At 45.0% G+C, this 19,841-nt stretch overlaps 1 protein-coding gene across 19 annotated transcripts in view; it reads left to right on the top strand.

Moving 5' to 3' along the window:
- The window catches only part of REPS1 (RALBP1 associated Eps domain containing 1), a 1,100,512-nt gene that overhangs the window by 706,182 nt on the left and 374,489 nt on the right, over positions 1–19,841 (top strand). For all 19 annotated transcript variants that reach the window (XM_086927540.1, XM_086927556.1, XM_086927550.1 and 16 more), the window contains one exon: positions 10,377–10,478. In XM_086927540.1, the coding sequence (XP_086783666.1) occupies positions 10,377–10,478 (102 nt within the window). The remainder of the gene's footprint in view (positions 1–10,376; positions 10,479–19,841) is intronic.

Below are 19,841 nucleotides of genomic sequence, written 5' to 3'. Positions count from 1 at the left end.
CCAGGACATTCAGGCTTTGATTCTGATCTTTCAGCCCTTGTCCCGGATTTCGGTCAGAATAACCCTGAGGCTGCTGGGCCTCATGACCTCCTGCATCCTGCTGATCAATCATGCCAGGTGGCATATGCGGGCTCTGCAGTGGGACCTGAAGTTCCAGTGGGTGCCGCATCAGGGGAACATGTCCGACTATGTCCAGATCTCGGAGGGCTACTGCACAACAATTGCAGTGGTTGCTCATGGACCGCGATTGGGTCAATAGCAGATCCCTCTCCCTTCCCCAACCGGAGCACACAGTGGTGACGGATGCGTCCCTCCTGTGATGGGGCGGCCACATGGGATAGGCGGAGATCAAAGGCCTCTGGTCTCTGGCGGAGTCCCGGCTCCATATCAACCTTCTGGAGCTCCGGGCGATCCGACTTGCACTGAAGGCAATCCTTCCCTCTGTCAAGGGGAGAGTAGTGCAGGTGTTCACAGTCAACACCAGTGTCATGTTACCACCTGCAACAAACGGGGCGGGTCGTGGACCCTATGTCTGGAAGCTCCGCGCCTCTGGACATGGCTGAAACATCAGGACATTTTCCTGGTGGTTCAACACCTGGCAGGTTTACTGAACGCCAGGGTGGACGAACTCAGCCGCCGGTGCATGATGGATCACGAATGGCGTCTGAACTCGGAGGTGGCCAAGGTCTTTTTCAACAGTTCGGAGAGCCTTGGTTAGATCTAAGCGCCACAGAAGAGAACGCGCAATGTCAGCATTTCAGCGCGTTGGAATTTCCAAGGCGGCACTCGCTAGGCGACCCTTTTCGTTGCGAGTGGAGTTGCTTCTGTTGTATGCCTTTCCGCCTACACAACTTCTGCCCAGAGTGCTGACGAAGATCAGGCGCGACCGGGCCCAAGTTATTCTTACGGCTCCGGACTGGGCTCGAAGAGTTTGGTATCCCGAGCTACTGAGTATGACCATCGATCCCCTGATCCGTCTGCCTCTTTAGGAGGATCTTCTGTCGCAGCAGCAGGGGACGGTCCTCCACCCGAACCTGTCTAGTCTCCACCTCTTTGCGTGTTGATGTGCTCTCCATTTGAGCCGCTTCACACTGTCCTCTTCGTCTGTTAACTTTGAAGACTGCTTTCCTGGTTGCCATCACCTCTGCCAGGAGAGTGAGTGAGCTCCAGGCTCTTTCTTGTAAACCTCCTTTTTTGTCTGTCCAACCGGACAACGTTGTGCTCAGAACACGTCCATCCTTTCTGTCAAAGGTTGTCACTACCTTTCACATTGGCCAGACCATCACTTTGCCCACCTGCGCACCCTTCCAGAGAGGAAGAGAGGCTTTCCGGATCCAGTCTGACGCCTGGGGGTAGTTCTAAGGTAAGGAATCTATCACTAACAGATATATTGTTACCGAAGGTAAGTAACTTGTTCCGCACCTTCGGTAACAATGTATCTGGTAGAGCCACAGTCTAGCCGCAGATTCCTTAATGCCCACTCATCCTCCCGATCTGCGAGGGCCTTTTCAGGTTGGGTTCTTACCCACTTGCCTCCTTACAGGTGGCCTTTGTCGTCTTTGTGGTGTGGTCTACTACATCTTCCCTGGATGTCTCATTCTGTTACTTCTCCACCCAATCTTGCAGTTGTGTGGTGGGTTTATGAGTAGTTCCATGCTTATTCCCCCTGGTTTTCCAGTGTGGAGGTTAGTCAGTTTCTTCCACTCTCATCTGTTATTACCCATTTCTTTTGGGTTTCCTTGACTATGTTACTGTCACTTTTTTGGGGGTTTAATTGACAATGCTATAGTCAATAGGTCATTTATGGGGTGTATGATTGAACATTCTCTGTTGTGACAGGCAAGTAACTCGTTCATTAGACCTCTACAGGAGCAACTACATGCCCAGTGGATTTAGATTCCTGGCTGGTTCGAAGAGCTAATCGACATCACCCCTACAATGAAGAAAGCTTTATCATGGTGTGGGAAAAGATGGCAATATATCTCCAGGTCTCTTTCAGGGCGGCACTGCCAAGTTTCAGAATGACAACGGATGCTTCCTTGGATGGTTGGGAAGTGCATTTCCAGGAGCTAGAAATCCATGGAATATGGTCTGCCCAAGAAGCACAGATGCACATCAACCTTCTAGAACTGAAGCGTGTTTTCCTAGGGCTACAGTAGTTTCTATCAAGAATGCACAAATCCTCTAACTTGGTGAGACCGAACGACACCACCACTATGTTTTATCTTGCCAAGAAAGGGGGAACGAGATCATAGAACGTGTTGTCTCAACCCCTGAAAATTTGGAAGTGGTTACAAAAAAACATCTCATTGCAAGTCGAACATGTCCCAGGCATAGACAATGTATCGGTGGATTTCTCAGCAGGGCAACCAGCCAATGCCATAAATGGGAAATGGATCACAAACAACTGTCTTGTTTTCAAGAAATGGGGTACCTCAAAACTCTACCTCTTTGCAACTCTATCTAACAAGAAGTGTGAAAGGTTTGTAAGCAGGTTTCCTCAGAGAAGGTCTTCAGGTAATGCAGTACTGATACAGTGGGCAGGAATGCTCACCTTTGCATTTCCACTCTTCCCACTCATTCCCATGGTGTTACCCAAGCTGAAGAAAGAGCCATGTAATCTCATTCTAATAGCCCCGGCATGGCTGAGAAAGTATTGGTATCCGAAACTTCTTCTACTGTCAGTGTGTCCAGCCATCCAGTTCCAGCTGACAGACAACCTGATCTCTATGAGCAATTGCACGATATTGCACCCACAAATAGTCTCTCATTTTGTCAGCTTGGTACCTCATGACCACTAGTTTGGATCTCTAGTTTTACCAACCGAATGCAAATCCATCCTGGAACAGTCAAGAACTTTTTCCATGAATAAATCATATACAGCGAACAGATTCTGTTTCAAAAATGACCTACATCCTTTTGTTTTTTCCCCAGAGCGGCTGTTGCCATATGGCCTTCACTTGGCAAAGTCAGGCTTGGTACACTCTTCCATCAAGGTGCATTTAGCAGCAATTTCCAGATTCCTCTGAAAGGCTGGGAAAGTCTCCCTAAGGTCCACTAGACTTGTAAAGGAACTCTTAAAGGGCCTATTCAGGGCCTTTCCACTAATAAACCTCCTGCTAGATCCTGGCAGTTGAATACAGTTCTTTCCCAGCTCATGATGCCAACTTTCAAACTATCTATAAGGCAGACATGAAGTATGCCTCATGGAAGATGGCACTCTTTTTGACCCTCGCATGACCAGGAGAGTTAGCAAGATTCAGTCCTTTAAATCACTGAGCCTTTTCTACAATTCAAGGAGGATAAAGTATTGTTAGTAACAAACCAAAAATTAATTTCTAAGGTTCCTAACTCTGTCCACTTGAATGAACCTATAGTTTTGACAACATACTTTAAGAATCCTTCCTCTGCTACGGAGAAGGCTGTCCGTTCTCTAGATGTCAAACGCTGCTTGAAATTCTATATTCACAGGAAAAAACATTTCGATTCTCATCTCTTTCTCATCTGCCAGAAAGAGCTATGCACTCTCCAGAAGCAGCATAGCACGTTGGGTATCGACAGCTATTGCTTTTTGCCACGACAAAGCAGAAAGACCACTGTCCAACAAAATGGCTGCACACTTGAGCAGAAAGATGGCTACATCCACATCCTTGTTTGCTGGAGGATCGCTTCTAGACCTCTGCAGGGCAGCAACGTGGTCGAATACCCATACTTTCACCAAACATAACTGTTTGGATTCGGCATGAAAGGCAGATGCTGCTATCAGGCAGTCAGCCTTACGTCACCTTTTTAATTAAGGTACAGATTATCTTTTGGTTTGTTTCAATGTTAATATGTTTTAATAATGTATTATTTTGATTGATTGCTTGTATTCCAGCTGGTTTTCTAGCTGGTGGTTCTAAGTCACAATGCTTCACATCTATCTTATTTCAGTTATACCCCTTTAAGAGTGGCTCTGCCAAACATACTCTATTTTTAGTTTCAAATTTCAAATTTCAAAGCTTTATTCGACTTTTAGTCATAAAAGCAACCTCCTAACCCTGATACAATAAATACTAAGCATAAGAATAATTCACTAAAAACATATTAAACAACAAAAGTCGAATGCTGATAAATACCAATAAATGTATACATACATTTTGTTAAAAATTCATTAAGGAAAATTAAAAAACGAGCAAGTTTAGACAGGCAGTTCATAGTACATATTAAACGATAGGCTTTAAAGTACGTGATCTTATTACCCAAGCCCATGCCAAGAATTTTGCTACGCCTATTACTATTGGGGTTGAGAAATCAGATACTAAAATTCTTAAGGCTTGTGAACAACAGCGAGTACCCATATTTTTGCAAACAGGTTTTAGCCACTTTCGGCGGGGAATAACGTACAAGGGGCAGGAAAAAAGCAGGTGCGCAATATCTTCTGTTTGATTTTTACAATGGTCGCAATATGCATCCTGTAATGGGGACCAGTGTTGTCTAAAAGCGTTCACTGGGAGTGTTCCCACACGGAATTGGAAGTATAATTTCCTGTCAAATGGACGTTCAATTACATCCCAATATTTTTCATAGACTGGAAGTTGTTTAATGTCCAAAAAACCTGATGACAGGGTTGATTGCAAACCTTTACGATACACTGATACATATACCGACTCCCAATAAATATCCTTCAGTTGCTTTTTCGATGGGAATGAGGCAACATCCTTATTACCCCACAAGTGGTCGAGGCCCAACTTCGACAATGTACCCCGAAGCTCCTTTAACCATGTAATGCAATGAAAACGGTCCCAATTCACAACATCAAACAGAGCTGATACGTTTAGTTTCTGCTACCTACTGTGATTCAAGCATGTGATTCTATGAAAGATTCAGCACTGGAGATAAAGCAAGTTACTTACCCGTACACTTTGGTTCTCCAGTATTGATATCTTTCATAGATTCACATGCAACCCACCCAACTCCCCGTTTAGGCTCACCACACTTCTACCTCATGGAAACATACATATATACACATTTGTGCTCGAAATCTGAGGTATGGTGGCTCTCCAGGGGAGAAGTGGCCCAGGGTCTTGCCTTGGATTGGCTGAAGTTTGGTCTAATAAACCAATGTGAATTAATTAACAGTATCACTTGCTTTCTCTGTTTTTTTAATGTACGGTAATAGTACTGCTCATTTTAAATAATGTGGGGCTCCCACTATGATGACGGGGAAGATTCAAGCATATGAATCTATGAAAGACATCAATACTTGAGAGCCACAGTATTCACTGTAAGTAATTTTTTTTTCCGACCTTCTCCAGCCATAGTAGTGACACTTCACTCTACGTTGGGGGCTCACCTGGAAGAGCTGGAGATCACAGGCCTCTGGTCTCTAGAAAAGCAGAATTCCTACATCAATTTGCTTGAGTTGAGGGCGATTCACCTGGCCCACAAGCAGGGATGTGAATTATTTCAAAAATCTAGTTGTCCAAGGGATAACGAGACAGTAATCTACTAGTCCTGCAAGAAAAGCAACTTGCTCGACCTACTGCATCATTAATTAGATGATCTTCTAAATAAATGTACCCTTTATGTGTAGTGCGGACTATGGTACTATTGACTTTACAGTGTGAAGCTTTCGCTTGAGGGAAAAGGGTTTTATAAAATTACATGGCGTCCATTGTACTGGAAAATCAGTATTCTATATTTAGATAGTATGTATTTTGCAAAAGGTATTGCAAAGAAGTAAAATACAGTAATATGCATTTCTGTTTTTCTCGCAATGTGAATAATGGCTTTTTTAACTCCTCATGGAAGAGCAGGAGTGTGAGAACTCCTTTCTTAGGAGACAGTTCTGCAGATTTTATTTCAACTTGCAACAAAGCATCATCTCACAAGGTGTGGAAAATTCTCATTTGAATGGCCTAATTAAAAAAAAAAAATAAACACATTTGCAGAGGCAAAATATGGGCTTCGAAACTTTCCAAGGGAGAGTGCTCACTGAGAGTCTGTGAGGGCTTGTGTAGATTCCAAAGCCATTTTCCTTGCCTGTGCTAGCTAGGCAAAACTGACACAAGAACAGGTTGTGTATCAGTGCTCACATCTGAAATGGCTAAACTCATGTGACTAGCTGGTATCGGGGCCAGGAAAGTGACACTCCTCTTAGGAATCTTGTCCGTTCCCAGCAGGCTTTTGATGTCCCTTGGTATAAACTGTAAGGAATTTGGTCTTTGAAATTGTGTTGATATGCTTATGATGCACTGCTGAATAAATCTTGCGTTCTCAGTACGAACATGATATCTGAAAATAAGTCAGTGCCTTCAAATCGGTTGTGGTTGGAGGCGTGAGTTTTCACCGCTAATATTTGCAACAGTGCTGTGACAGAATTAGACTACGGCAGCAAATTTAACATAGTGATTCAATCTGGAGTGGCCAGCATTTGCCACAATAGTCATCCTTCAGTGAGAGCTATGTAAGAAAATATAGATCACTGCCCAGAGTGTGTCCTGAACCTTCCATGTCAGACAGAAACCAAAGATGCCTCTCCATCCGAACAGATTTTTACCTATTATGGTCTAGAGTATGGTTTGGCCCAAATACAGCTTGCTTACCAGTAAGTTATTAAGAAATGAATCCTCAAGACTGGCATTTCTTAAATCACGTGCACAGTGGTTTAGCCAGGAGCCCAAGAATGCATGCAGAAGGCAACTGGCAGGAGAAATCTCCAAGCAAAAATAAAAGCACAAATAGTCTGATGAGACCAGCCATGATCGTGCTCCTTAATATGCTATAAAAGATCCTGGGCTGAAGAACTATTTACTGGCTGCTGGGGCATGTTACTGGCCTAAGTACAAGGTAGGCAGAGGAGAAACCAACCATGCACAGGGGCTTGTGTATCAGTTTTACATTGAGCGGTGCAAACATGCTTTAGTCTTTTGTTTTAGAACTCGCAATCCTGGTAGAGCACAGACACCCGCCCACACACAATCTATGGCACAAACGAGTTAAGCAGTGGCACTCGAAGTGACAATGACGAGATGGCGAGCCAATGCTCACCCAGGAACAGATGCTGGAGGGTAGACTTGCAGCGCTTCAGATTGCAGCCACACTACGGGACACGAGGTTACCACACGAAAATGAGACATCGTCGGATGGCACAGTTCACACGGATTCTGACAGCAGAACAACACTCTTTCTATCGATAACACCACAGACAGTGAACGAAATATTAGGATGATAAAGGTACTTGACTACTGACTGGATACTGTACAGTAAGGGTGCTCGAACTAAGCTCGCTTACTCTATACACAAGTATATCTGTGACATACTGGATGTGGCTGCTGTACTTAGTGGCTTTTCACATGCTTAAGGGGCCGTGCACAGCAATGGAATCTAAATCTGTGACCTGTGTATTACTATAACCGGAGGGGCAGATTCCACTTCCTATGCTACTTAGATCGTAGGGTAGGGTAGGGTAGGGTTGGGTGGTCAGGTCACAGACCCGGAGGCCCATCGGCATAGGATACGTCCTAAGGCCACACTAAAAGATGTAGATGCTCTCCGTATCTAAGCCGACCCAAAGGGCTAAAGCTCATCAGAGTTGTTGCCCTATAAGGTTCTTTTTTGGTTGCAGCCAGTTATTGGACTGCGTATTTGGGATTTTGATGTTTACTGTGTTGGGGAATACAATGGGTGCGCCTCCCATGCCTGCCTCGACAACAATTTTCTGGTTGTTGCTAAAAACTCGCATGGCTATGTCACACCCCTCCAGTTTCGCAAACTGGAATGTGAGGGGGATGGGATCGGTCCATAAATACCATGTAATCTATGCCCAGCTTTGCTGGTGCAAATTGCAGCTAGTGTTTCAACAAGAGAGACACCTGACATCTTCAGAGGCCCACAAACTCCTCAAGAAATGGAGGGGGCAGTTATTCCACAGGACTTACTCTGCATTTGAGGGTGGCGGCGATGTGGATCAAAGCTGGAGTTCTCTTTGAGGCACTAGACACACGTATTGATACAAATGGCAGCTACACTTTAATCCGGGGCAAGCTGGACGACACACAGGTAGTATTGGACAGCCTTTATGCCCCGAACACTGAGCAAGATGCTTTTCTGGCTTGGGTCAGTGCAGCACTAGCGGACTGGACTATGTATGCATGGATACTAGGTGGAGATTAGAACGCAGAATTAAACATACACCTGGACCGATTACATCCCCCAGTGCCAGGCGCTGCGACGGTCCGACAAGCCACGAACCTATCAGCTTGGGTGCAGGGTTGGTCACTAGCTGAAGCATGGTGCAGTAGGAACACAGGAATGCCTGAATCCTCCTTTTATTTTTCTACACACACATTATATACACGCATAGACCACATATTCTGCTCTCCTGCATTGTTGGCACAAATTACTCACTCTACATATTTGAGGAAAGCACTGTCTGACCATAACTCTTGGTACTCATTATTTGGGGGGTCGCATACCTAAACCTGTCCCAACATTGAAACTTAATCCCCTGTTAATGGAAGATAGTGCTTTCCGGGCCCACATGGCCACCACTATAGAGACTTATTTGTTGATTAACACTAAGACAGCCTCCACCCTACAAATACAGTGGGAAACATTTATGGTGGTAACGAGGGAGGCAACAATTAGCTCTGTGGTTTAGGGACGACAAACTCTCCTTCGTGAATTACAGAGGGTAGAAGCGAGCCTGGGCACTCTAGAGAGGGATGAAGTGGCAACCTCGCCACAGTGAGATTTGAACCTGATTCTACACTTCTTGATGGGAGCTCCATTAGAGCCTAATCACAATGGTTCCTTAGGCTTTTAACACTAACAAAAAAAAATCTAGTTACCATTACTGCGGTCAGGCAGGATCAGAAGAAAGCCTTTGGTTTTTATATTGTCCACACAAAGGACTTCAATGCACATAAACAGCTCTTCATATGCTATGTAGGCATCAGAAAAGGAAAACAAGTGCAGAAAGAATCTTATCTGGGTGTTTTTCCTTTTTTTTCTTGCTTTTAAATCTGCTGTGTCATGGCCAAAAACGAACCACCGGAGGGCATCATGGCAAACTCCACAGGAGCCAAATTCTCAGCATCTTCCCTGGCTAAGGGAATTCCTTTTGAAGAAATCTGCAGACGGGCCACTTGGTCATCCCTCCAAACCATTGTCTGGATTCTGAGGTGGGGAGAGATGGTAATTTTGCCCAATCTGTGCTACATGTCTTTCTGGTATATACACACATCAAGGTCCTACATCCCGTAGTTCGGCATGCTTGGGAATTATTCAAGTGGTGTGGAATATGCAGCAGGTAGAAGTATCCATCAGATGGAGAACTTACTTACCTTTGGTAACAATCTATTTAGTGAATTCTGTACCTGTACATTTCTCATTGATCCTTCTTGCCTCCCCTTTTGATGGATGGCTATGGAGCAATGTAATAAGGTTCCAATACTCTGTTGTTGCACTATATTTCTTGTCTGATTTTATTCTCATCTTGCTGCTTAAGCGGCATAAAAACGGGTGGTATTAAAATTGAAGGGGCATTTTATGGTGTCTGCAACATCACATGTGTCACGGTGTTGAAAGGGAGCCTGCGCCCCCTAATTTTGGGGAAGTGCTATGGAGGAAGGTTTTCCAGACCAGTCTGGCACCTAGAGAACTATTAAGAAAATTGAGGAGTCTGCAGGTAGATATTCACCAGAAATATCGTTACCACAAGTAAATAACCTTTTCTTCGCTGACACACAGTTTATGGTTTTAGAAAACCTGGCACCACCCTCACAATAGTTTGAGAGACGCATGGATAGCACTCTTAAGATGTAAGCACTAACTAGAGTATACCTGTAGGAAGGTATCTTTAGTGCCACTTCATTAAGACTGTAGCCCCTGGCCTTTACACATTTTCTTAGACTGCAACTCATATTATCCTTCTCTTCTGCAGCAGCTCCAACCGTCCAGTGATGGCATCACCGAAGCCTTTTGCTCTGACTAGCATTAATAGATTTTGTACAACAGCACTCAAACAGAGACAGGTTATACGGGTGAGGAAGTCTGGCGAAATGTGCACTCAGTCAGTAAATAAGACAATGTTGCTTTGAATGCTGTTCATAACTGAAACACCTTGCAGTGCACCACCTGTTAAACATGAATTCCAAAGCTAGTGCTTGAAATATCAATAGCATAATCCCAACATATTTAGTGGTACAATACATTTGGCGAATTAAAAAAAAAATCACATTTCCTGTGTTCCAATGTGTAATGTTGTTATAAAATGTAACTGACTGGCTCCTATGCAGACTTATTTTATACCCTTTCATTGAAAGTGTAACTTCTGCCAAGTAATTAAACTGTTTTCATAGATTTGTATATTTGCTTACTCTTTTCTTCAGATCCTTCCAATCCTACAAGCCCTTTGCTTGCAAAGCCACCAGAACTTTCAGAAGACAGTAATATGGGTTCATCTGTAAAGTTTGTTGCTGGAAACACAGTCGGTAAGTTTAACAAATCATAGCAAATATTTGAACTCTGTTACACATGAAATGTTCATTTTGGAACTTTTTATGATGCTATTGTGATTGTATGGATTCCTTTCTGATACTGTTGCCTCTGAGCAGTGAAGTCAACATTTTATTGCATTTTCCCAGGCAATCCATTTTAAATGGAATGTCTGGGGAAGGGGTTGGAGCTTGGGGGTTCCAAGGACGGACAATATTGTCCTTGACTGCCACTGACTGTTCTATATACTTATTCATTCTGATGTCCAAGACGGAAGATGATCCTGGGTTGTTATGAAGATGGCGAGGAGAGGGCGGGTTGCCATCTGGCCACAGTAGATCTTAAGCTCCCCGACCCAAACACCTGTGCCTCCATAATTCCACCCCAACTGGCCTTGCTTCAGAAGTACCTATGTGGGAGCAGAGGTCTCTCACATATCACTCAACAACCCCACTCTACTACTCACTGTCCCTGATGCCCCAATCCATCCCTGTTCCATGGGATCAGCTGAGGGAAATAGTTGCCTGGTGTCCCATGTTAGAAACTGGTATCACAGGCATGATTACTAATGTTGGGGTCATGGAGCGAGGGTAGATTACCTTTTTTAAAAAAATAGTTTCAGGAGTTGTGTACTGAAAAGTACATAATGACCGACTAATTATTTGCAGTTTTTGCATGGATTTATATGAATTAAATGATCATTTTTAGGAAGTGAAATGTGCATACATCCTATTTCCTTGTTATGTGGTTAAATAGATCTGATGGAATACTGAACTGGTGACAATGGGAAATTATGTGGAATATTTATTTTCTGCTTTGCCTTTATAGTTGATATTTTCCCATTTTATTTGTTTCGGAATATTGGCCTGCGACTCTGGTGGTGGTAAACTATTGTGTGGTATTACAGGAACGCTGTGCACTAGAGTAAATGACAAATCCTGCTTAACTTCCTGTCGTCTGCAAAAGAACACTGTCATTGTTGTTCATTACCATGCTACAGGGCACAGTGCTGAAAATGTGGCATGGTGACCACATTTAATAAAAATCTGTACATAGCCATATGGGATTGGAAGTTACTTGTGTAAAAAGACACAACAAGAATGGACCTGTACTGTGCTTTTAATGAGGTCTGTCCAATTATAAACTCCTGTTGTGATACAGGCAGTGCTCCAAAATACCAATATGTGATCCTCATGACTTTGACATTCTATTGCAGATATAACTCAGAATGGAAAGGCATAACATTAACCATATGCACTACTTGCACATGGAACTAGGAAACTTGAGAGCTCTACCTGCAGTAATCTAATTGTCATGTTGCAAACATTGAATATGCCCACATCCTTGCTATTTGTGCACTTTGGCCATCTGCCAAGACCACCTATTGCCTGTGCTCTGCTGTTTTTAACAGGATTAATTTTCTCTAAAATCCTAAACATGGTGTTTGTAGTAGAGTTGTTGTAGATACACATACTTTGTATACTCTTGCCATCTAATGTTTTCGATTTAGATAGCTCATGACTCTTCCCGTATCCCACAATGCACCAGGAAAAGGACTCCACCTCATTATTTTTAGGTCTAACCTGGGCTGTGCATGCGCTGTTCTGCGAGCCATGCTGTATTGGGTTAGGGATTTGAAGCTCTGCCCACTCTCCGTCCATATTTTTCATTGGCTTGTGTCCTTGTCCTCTGTAAATGCTGGCTTCTGATTTCATAATCGCCTTGTTAGTCCCTCATTAGTACCGCCTTGTCTTCATTTGTAACCTCCCATGGCCACTGACCCTTTTACTTCTGTGGGGACACAGTATGTTTTATTTGGTCTGTAAGCACTATTTTGCTGCAGGCACGACATGCTTTCCTTACATTCAGCGCGCTATGCATTCCAAGCAGCCAGGACAATTACCTGTTGTTTGCATACTCGATTTCACTGTCTGAGAGCACAGCGGGGTCGTGTGTGATCGCTTTGGGATCTCACCACTTAAAGTTGTGCTCATAAGTCTGAGTGCTTGTTGTGTGAGGTGCAGTCAAGTCTGAGCTATTGGCATTGTAAATGACAATGCCTTTTATTTATGTTTTGTTTTTTAAAACATAAATAAGAGACATGGTCATTTACAATGCTAATAGCTTAAACTCTCACAAATGCGAGACCTATTGCATTGTAAATGCTTGTTTTTCCTCCAACGGTTTTGCCCATTCCAGTTCCAGCTCTGGGACCTGTGATGTCTTCTAAAGGACTTTCACTGCCAGCTGTTGAGAATTTGGCCCCAGCAATGACAGAACTTCACACCGGATCAGCAACCGTGGGGAATTCTTCTAGGCAGGGTTAACACCACTTTATAGAGGAAATTTGGGTCCTATTGAATAACTGGGGAGGGTATGGTGGAGAAAATGGCCTACCAATTTTGTCTTAAATTTAACTCGTAATCCTTAGTCCGACCAGCATTGTGTCTGTATCTTCTCCTTCTACCTACACCAGGAGGAGTTGAGCTGCTTGGTATATTAGGTTTTCAAGTCCAAGAAGACAAGACGCAGACCTGTTCAAACCCCAGGAGATCATGGGTGAGGAAAAAGAAGAGCTTTGGCGATCAGGTATCTGGCTGGTGCAGGGAGGCAAAAGTCTGGAGACCTTTTTGGAAGCAGGAGAGTAGGAACTCCCGCTGCATCAGAGTCTAACAAGTCCAGGGCAAAAACGACTCCTAGAGCCTCCATTGCACCACCCTCAACTCGAATATTAACCGGTCCTCCCCTCTCGATCAACCTCAAAAGCATCCTAGTGCTGAGGCAGATAATCGCTTCTGAGAAAGTTGGGCATCAAGCCCTGAGGTGAGCCACAAGATGCCCTAAACTTCGGTCTGGCTACATGCTCTAAGACCTCCCACCCCCAAAAGGCCTTATAGGCTCCATTAAAGCCTAATGACATTGAGTGAGTAAAGCAAATATGCCTGATTCCTCCTAGAAGAGTTTCCTAGTCCCTTATATCCGCCCAATATCCATTAATCCTCCCATTGACCTTCCACTTTCGCTTTCCCATGCTTCTATCATGTAAAAAAATCTGTCTATTCCACCATCCATTCCTTCACCATTCATCCATCTATTCGCTCCCCTATTAATCTTTCACGTTTCCATCCTTCATCTGCCAATTGTTCAGTATATCATTCATCCAGCGACCATTCTGTCTACACTGTCATCCATCAATCCACCTATCTATCATATCTGATAGAGACATACAGCCGCTGATTACTTACCTTGGAATTATCCCCAGGTGCCAGACTGGATCCTGGAAAGTTTTCTGCAGCAGTACCTTTGCACTTCGGTAAAGGGCACTGAGCGACTCCTTAATGACGTCGTCCACCGGATGTGATGTCAACAGAGTCCATATAAGCCCTCCCTGACTTGCTGATGTCAGTTTCTTCCTTTCCGCATTTCCACGTGGATCTGGAGAGTTGTACCTATGGCCAGTTTGGCTACCTCGTCCTAAGTCTGTCCCACGCCTTCTGGTGTTTCCAAGCGCAGAGACGACTGGCTCAGATGTGGGAACACTATCTCTCCCTCCATGCCACTTTTCCTTCTCAGCCTCCCTCTGATGCGCTTCTCAGCCCCAAGTAAGTTGGCGACGCCTCGAGTGACTCCAAACCAGCGGGATCTCCCTGGGTGTCAGTGGGGCCCTCCAAATCTGTGATCAACACATTATCGGCTCTGGTGCACAGCCCTTTTGAGTTCCCACCTGGGATGCCTGTGTTGGATCCTTTGGCATTGACTGCGCTGAATGCCCTTACTTTATCTCTCATCTCCAACTCTGGGATGTTGTCTCGTCAATGCCAGTCGACATCGGGAATGGTGTCGGTGGAACAGTTTGTTGCGGGCTACCTTCCTCTGCTTTTAGAGGAGCCCCCTGCTTTATTCCCCTTGGAACACGGGTATTTTGGTGATGTTTGTGGTGCCATAACTGATGCCCGTTCAGCCTCCTCTAGAGTTTCATTGGGTGTCTGACCTTGGGGAAGCTAGTGGCCTTGTTTCTTCCCCATCCTCGTACCGGTTTTCTCCTCCTAGCCTCGCTTCGGAGGCTAGCTCGGCTTTTGCTGTGCTTTTGCAGGAGAGTTTTTGTGGTTCTGGGCATGCAGCTCCCTGCTGCGGAGGTGTCCACTGATCCCCTATTTGGGGTGCTTCACCAGGGCCAGATGAGAACTAAGCTTAGGCTCCCCTTCAGTGAAGGCCTCTTTGATATACTCTTAGTTTCTTGGGCTAAACCCATTTCAAATGCCTCCGTGGACCGGTCTATAGCGAATAGTCACCATCATGCCTTTCCCGTCATTCTATCCGCGCAGCTTTGTAGTTCAGGCTGCAAAAGCCTCCCCCTACATCAGCATCATGCCTGATGTCCCCCAGAGCAAGAGTCTAAAAGTCTAGATTCTCTTGGTCTATATCTCCACTTTACGGTCCCTTAATACAGCTTGTGTTTTGGGCTGTTTTTCTCATGTGTTGTGTGATTCGGTCTTGCGCTTTCTCCCCTCAGTCCCTGATGACTCTCGGGACATAGCTGGTTCAGGATTTCCGCCAAGCAACTAAATTGCTGATTCGTTGTGGCATGGACACCACAGATTCCGCCGGGCTAGCCATGACTCTTTCGGTTGCTCTTCGGGAGCGTGCCTGGCTGCGCACCTGTGGCTTTTCTGATCAGCTATTCAGTCCACCTAGGTGGACATGCTTTTCGTTTGTCAATGTCTGTTTACTCTCAAGCTGACCCTGCCTTAAGCCGTTTTCGGAATAGTCAGATGGAGCAAAATATTAATACCCGATTGCTATACTGTCCTTTTTTTACCCCGTACGCAGTCTGGCAAGGGATGGTCTCCTTCCTTTTTTTCTGTGTGAACCTTCATAGGGCAGGGGCAGTTGGCTTCTTCTTTTCACTCTTCACCCCCAAGTGACATCCGGTTTGGTGCGCCTGCCCCGGCAGGTATCTTTTTTCTTGTATTCTGCCCTGTTGATGACAGGTTGTAGTGCTTGTTTTTTCGGGACAAGTCTTATTTTCTGGCCCTGTTCGGTTGTATGCCAGTGACTGCATGGTGTTATCTTGCTTTCTACCCAAATTTTGATGGGGGTGTTTTGACACCTCGGATACCAACCCTAACATTTCGTTACTGGCCTGGCTGTCCTTCAGACATGCCATCTGCCCCTTTTTGGGGATTTGTGACTATTTTTCACCTTTAGTTTCTTCTTGGACATGGGTCCTTGACCACCCTCTCTGGGTTGTTTCGTACGAAGGTTGGTTTTCCTTTGGGATTCCTTCCTGGGATTTTCCTTCACTTCTTGCGAGTGCAGAGACCGTTTCCCCCCCCCCTTGGTTGGTATGTTTCCCTTGTCCTGAGCATACCAAATATGATATTGGTTGACGCCAGGATCCTCACTCACGAGGTTATCTGGTTTGTTGGCCAGGCATGGATTGTTCTGTTCAAACGAGAACCTCTTTTGCTCTGGCCTCCATGCTTGTTAGGCTGTAGGCATTGCCTCTCCATCCGTATCTTTGGTCCTGTAACCTGGTTCTTCGGTTGGTCCTTAACTTGCGGTGTTTGCCTTCCCATCCTATGTTCTTTGTGTTTGGTCCACTGCTTCAGCCAAATTACTTCTCTGTTAGTCTTCTTTTAAGATGGGGGCTAGCTGTATGATTAGGCCTCCCCTGGTTGGCCTCGTTCACCTCAACCCTTTTTCCAGTCTTCCATTGTAGTCCGGATTTCTTTATTCTAGTGGCGTTGTTTCTCCCCTGCTGGTTTCTTTTCAATTGCCTCTCGCCTCCCTGATCGTAACCGTTCAGTCGGTAGTGTTGTTTTTCTATCTGCTCATCTTATTTTCTGGGGTGGGTTAACACTTCCACACTTCATCTCAGCTTCCCTTTAACTAGTTAACATTGTGCTGTTCAATCCATCCATCATTTCACTTTTTCATACTCATCCGATCTTGCACCATTGCTTTTGTTCTTTTTACCCTTCATTCCTTTCTTCATTCCTTTCACCATTCCTTCCTTTCATCCTACCCTCCTCCTTTTCAGTACCTACGTGGCTTTTTGTACCCCTGGTCCCCAATTTTTCTTACATTTCTCTCTCCCATTTAGTCTTTTTGATGTTCTGTCTGTTTTTCTATGTTTATCTTTATTTGTCTTGTTCACTGAACTTGATTTACATAGTAGCCCTGGCCCTCCATACCTAGACTCTGTCCTTGTATTCCCTAAGTGTATTAGTTTGAGTTTTCTGAGTGCCAAATGAAGAGGCCAATATAAACCTTACAGAAGGTTTAGTGGGATCCAGTTCCAGGGCAACCGTCATTTTAGTTAATAAAATGGGAGGTGATCACCACTGCGTCTCGCATAACTGAGAGAAGGAAACTCACTGTTGAGGAGTAAATAACAGTGGATCTACAGTCCTGTCTGAATCCTAAAAAGGTTAGAGACAAGGCCGCCTGTTCACCAATTCCTACCTCTAGGCCTTGCACACCACCATCTCCTCAGTCACCACAATTTTCTTCTCACTCTGACCACATTGACTTCAACTGAGTTAGGCTTTATATTATCTTCATGATCCATACCACAACCTTGTTGCACGCAACCTAGAAAGCTATCCTGCCAAGGCTCTCCCATGATGATGACTCACTGCTTACCATGTAGTCATACAAAGGGCAGCCCTGCTCCACAAAGCTAAGCTCCATATGGTTGGGGAGGAGGATGACTATAGTCAAAACTCTCTCTAAAACCAAGAGCTCAGTCTCTTACTGGCCATTCTATAATCAGTTTGAAATGCTGTACGGACAATTTCAATGACTCAGTAAAGGTTAGAGTTGTCACCCTGAGGGTTGAGAAGAAATACAAGGCAGAGGATGTTACTCTTCCTCATAAGGAGCACAATAAAATTGATATGGCAGGGAAGTGTATGGCTGTGGGGGCAGCCATTCATTGGAAGATTGTTAACTCAGTTGGACTGCTCTCCAGATATGATTGCCATCATCAATAGGAGATTAAGTAGTTGGTGAAGCACCTCCCTGAAGCCTACCTTGAGGCATCAATAATTAGTCATGGAAAGGAAAGTCATATCAAACATGAACTTTCGGTGTGTCCTGGGGAAATCCGTGCCACCATCCTCCTGAGATGCCACACCTGGGAATACGTCTCAGGCTTTAGACCAGAGGTCCTGCAGTCTTATTTGACAGACACCATCTGTTCAACCACAAGTTCGATACCATACACGAGAAAATGAAAAAGGACACAGAGACTGCCAAGGTCTGGGTTGCAAAAAACAGAAGGTGGGAGGAGGTCCAAAATTAACCTCTCCTACCCAGAAGAGGGGATATAGTCAAAAGCAGTCCTTTCAGGACATTCAGTGATCCAAGTCATTCGGCTAAAGTGACTACAATGGCTATCAAAGAAGCAATGGTGGAGATAGCTCCAGCAAGGGCTCCTCTACCTCCAAGAAGAGACTTACCATAACTCCTTCAATTCATTCATCACCTGTTGGGGAAAGACTGAGGTTATTGCGTCCACAGTGGGAAGAAATAACCTCTAACAAACGGGTGCTCTTGTGCAGAAGAGGTAATGCCTGGAGTTTCACCCCATTTCACAAAACAATACTACCTCTTTGCCATGTGAGAAGTAGAGACCATCTGCGACTGTTGCAGGAAAGAAAAGTGCAAGCACTTCTTGCCAATGGTGCCTTTGAGCTGGTGCCTCCTTACCACCCTGGCCAAAGAGTCTACTTCCATCGCTTCCTAATAAGAAAGAGAACTCTACAGCCTGTCCTAGACCTCAGTCATCTAACCTGCTACATCCTATGAGAGCACTTTCATGATAAAGCCTCTCAGCATGTCCTCTGCACAAGCCATCATATGACAACACTTGACCTCAAGAATACACATTTAAACATTTCTTTACTTTCTGCGCATCAGGCTTACTGCACTATGTGAAAAGAGGTTGACACTACCAATTCAGAGTTCTACCATTTGGGGGCATCACAACCCCAATGGCATTTACCAAATGCCTGGTGGGTCATAGCAGCGTCCTTTTGCAGTAACGCCATTCACATATTTTCTAACCTGACTGATAAAGAGTGGCAGTCAATAGCCTAGTGCACACTCAGACGGCAATGTTAATGTTAATATTACACAGGTTAAGTTTCACAGTGAATGGCTAAAGTTGCATCTCAAACTACAGCAGATCCAGCCCTTTCTAGGGCCTGTGCTAAATGCTGTCACGGGGAAAGCCTCCCCAAATCAAGTGACGTTTAGGGCATTCCAAAGACTGTTGCCTCTTTTTCACACACACTGTTCTTTTATGGTAAGGATGGGCAATGAAACTGTTGGGGATGAAGGCTTCGTGCATTGCGATCTAAGCACCACCTCAGCGCACTGACATCAGTTATTTTCTTTCTGCACTAGTCTGCGCAGACCTGGAGATTAGCTGCCCCTAGTCACTTTTTGACTGACCTTTTTTTGACCCTCTTGTGGAAGATTTTCATGCTTTGTCTCCTAGTATGCAGGATGGCCACAGAAAGGTAGATTTTAAACAATGTGGCACCTGTCATCGACAGATGTCAGTGACGAACCCACGCTTAGTCTGTCTCTGATGTCTTGAGCATGATCACAACGCCAAGACATGGGAGGACTGCGGCGCCTCCACCTCCAAAGTTAACATTGGTGCATTCCCTACCACTCCATCAGATAGGGAACTGAAAAGGCTGGATACCTTTGGGATGAGGATGTTCTCTTCCGCCAGTCTGGCACTTCGTTCAGTGAATGCCGTGTGGCCCTTGGGCTGATACTCCCATACCAACTTGGACTCGATTGCATAAGTGCTGCCCATGGTCTCCGAGGCGGCCCAAGCCATACTCTTATGCAATTGCTGATGGGAGAGATTCAGCCAAGTTCACAATTCTCTGAGAGCTGAACACAACAAACTTGCTGGCAAATCGATTTCATCGTCGGTGGCCCTTAGACGTCATACCTGGCTGAAAACCACTGGCTTTTCAGGGGCAGTCCGAGCCTCACTCATGGACATGCCCTTTGTTGTCTCGCTGTTGTTTGGAGAAAAGGCAGACTCCGCACTAGAGCGCTTTATGGACAACAGATCTACGGCCAGGTCCATGGGCCTTTCCATGGACCCCGCCAACCCCAGTCCGCTTTTCGCCCCCTTTTTGTTGCCACAGAATGGGCTTCCTACTTGTCTTTACAGGCCCAGCCACCTCGGCCAGCAAACCGCACAATCTTTTTGTGGCTGAGGATGTGATTCCCACAGAACATGTGGGCAAGGTAAGCCAGAGATCGAGCTAGAACACCCCCTCCCCCCTAACTCCCCCGTCAAGCTGCAGCCTTCAGAGTCCTTT

This window comes from Lissotriton vulgaris, chromosome 6, assembly GCF_964263255.1.
Source record: "Lissotriton vulgaris chromosome 6, aLisVul1.2, whole genome shotgun sequence".
Taxonomy (NCBI): Eukaryota; Metazoa; Chordata; class Amphibia; order Caudata; family Salamandridae; genus Lissotriton; species Lissotriton vulgaris.
The sequence above is the reverse complement of the archived record's forward strand: the minus strand, read 5'-3'. Positions and strand labels throughout refer to the sequence as shown.